Below are 1,375 nucleotides of genomic sequence, written 5' to 3'. Positions count from 1 at the left end.
GAATTAAAAAAGAATAATTTAGATAGGGAAGAAGTTTATAACATCAATATTTCCCTCCAATGAGAAAAAATCTGGGTTTTTTGTGCATGCATGCGTGGATGCGCGCGCGCGTGTGTGCACATTTTCTAATACTTTATTAATTTATCTTTTGCAGGATGCCCAGTCAGAGGAATATGGTGATGGCAAGACTCCATTACACCATGCAGCTGAGAATGGATTTAGCTCTGATGTTAAGACCATTCTTGAAAAGGATTCTTCGATTGTAGATAGTAAGACCAATGATGGCTTTACTGCATTACATCTGGCTGCAAAATTTGGACATAATGATGTGGTCAAGGTATTGCTATCTTATGGTGCAAAGATTTATATTCCCTCCATTACTGGACAAACTGCCCTCCATTATGCTGCTTCAACAGGAAATAGAGAAGGAGCAGAATTACTCTTAAATAATAGTGCTAATATTGAAGCAAAAGATAAAACTGGCTATACTCCTCTTCATCTTGCTTCCCTAAATGATTACCCCATGGTTGTGCAGTTGTTAATTTCAAAGCAAGCAAATATTGATGCAATGTCCAATACAAAGAGAACTCCTCTCCATTTGGCAGCTTTGCGTGGAAATATTGGATGTGTGAACCTACTGTTAAGCCATAAAGCTGAAATAGAAGCTAGTGACAGAGATGGACTTACTGCACTTCACCTTGCTTCTTTTAATGGTCATACCAAGGTTGTGCAATTATTGCTTTCTCAAGGTGCTGCTATCGATTCCAAGGACAAAATGGGAAGAACTCCACTTCATTATTCAGCAATGACAGGACAGGAAAATGTGACCTGGCTGCTTATTACTAATGGAGCGAATAGAAAGGCAAAGGATTTAAATAACGACACACCATTAATTCTCGCAATAATGAATTCTCAAGAAGTTACTGTGAAGATATTAGTTGAAAGTGGACTATCCCCCACCTAAACATACTTCGAACCCTGAGTTTCATCAGTTAAAATCTGTTTGCCAAGGGAATGACACTGAGTAGTGAGGTGGCTATTCACCAACTCCTTTATATCACCACAACCCACCACAAATCCTAGACAAGCTTGACAAAAATGACAATCAGGAATGAAAGGATTTTTTTTTTTTTTTTTTAGAGAATCAAGGGGAAACAGACAGGTGTATGTGGATGGACCAAGTTCAATTAGTAGTGCTCTTAGCGAATAGACTATAACATTAATTATTATTCTTTTAGTTATAATTAATATGGAATAAATAAAATGGTAAATCTAAACCCAATAACTTAAGTGTGCATTACGTAAATCATTGAGGAAGCATTATTTATATGATGATTGCCATTATTTTTTTTTTAATATTTTGTCAAAACATTAC

The 1,375-nt window shown here is 36.2% G+C and overlaps 1 protein-coding gene across 1 annotated transcript in view; it reads left to right on the top strand.

Moving 5' to 3' along the window:
- LOC106681296 (ankyrin repeat, PH and SEC7 domain containing protein secG) overlaps nucleotides 1–1,137 on the top strand; it is a 13,815-nt gene extending 12,678 nt beyond the window's left edge. The window contains exon 4 of the mRNA XM_014421542.2: nucleotides 155–1,137. Coding sequence (XP_014277028.1) covers nucleotides 155–964 — 810 coding nt within the window. The 3' untranslated portion in view covers nucleotides 965–1,137. The remainder of the gene's footprint in view (nucleotides 1–154) is intronic.
- Nucleotides 1,138–1,375: the final 238 nt, after the last annotated feature.

Source organism: Halyomorpha halys, unplaced genomic scaffold (genome assembly GCF_000696795.3).
Source record: "Halyomorpha halys isolate HHAL.00 unplaced genomic scaffold, Hhal_1.1 Scaffold324.1, whole genome shotgun sequence".
Lineage (NCBI taxonomy): Eukaryota > Metazoa > Arthropoda > Insecta > Hemiptera > Pentatomidae > Halyomorpha > Halyomorpha halys.
Note: the sequence above shows the minus strand (reverse complement) of the source record. Positions and strands in the feature narration are given on the sequence as shown.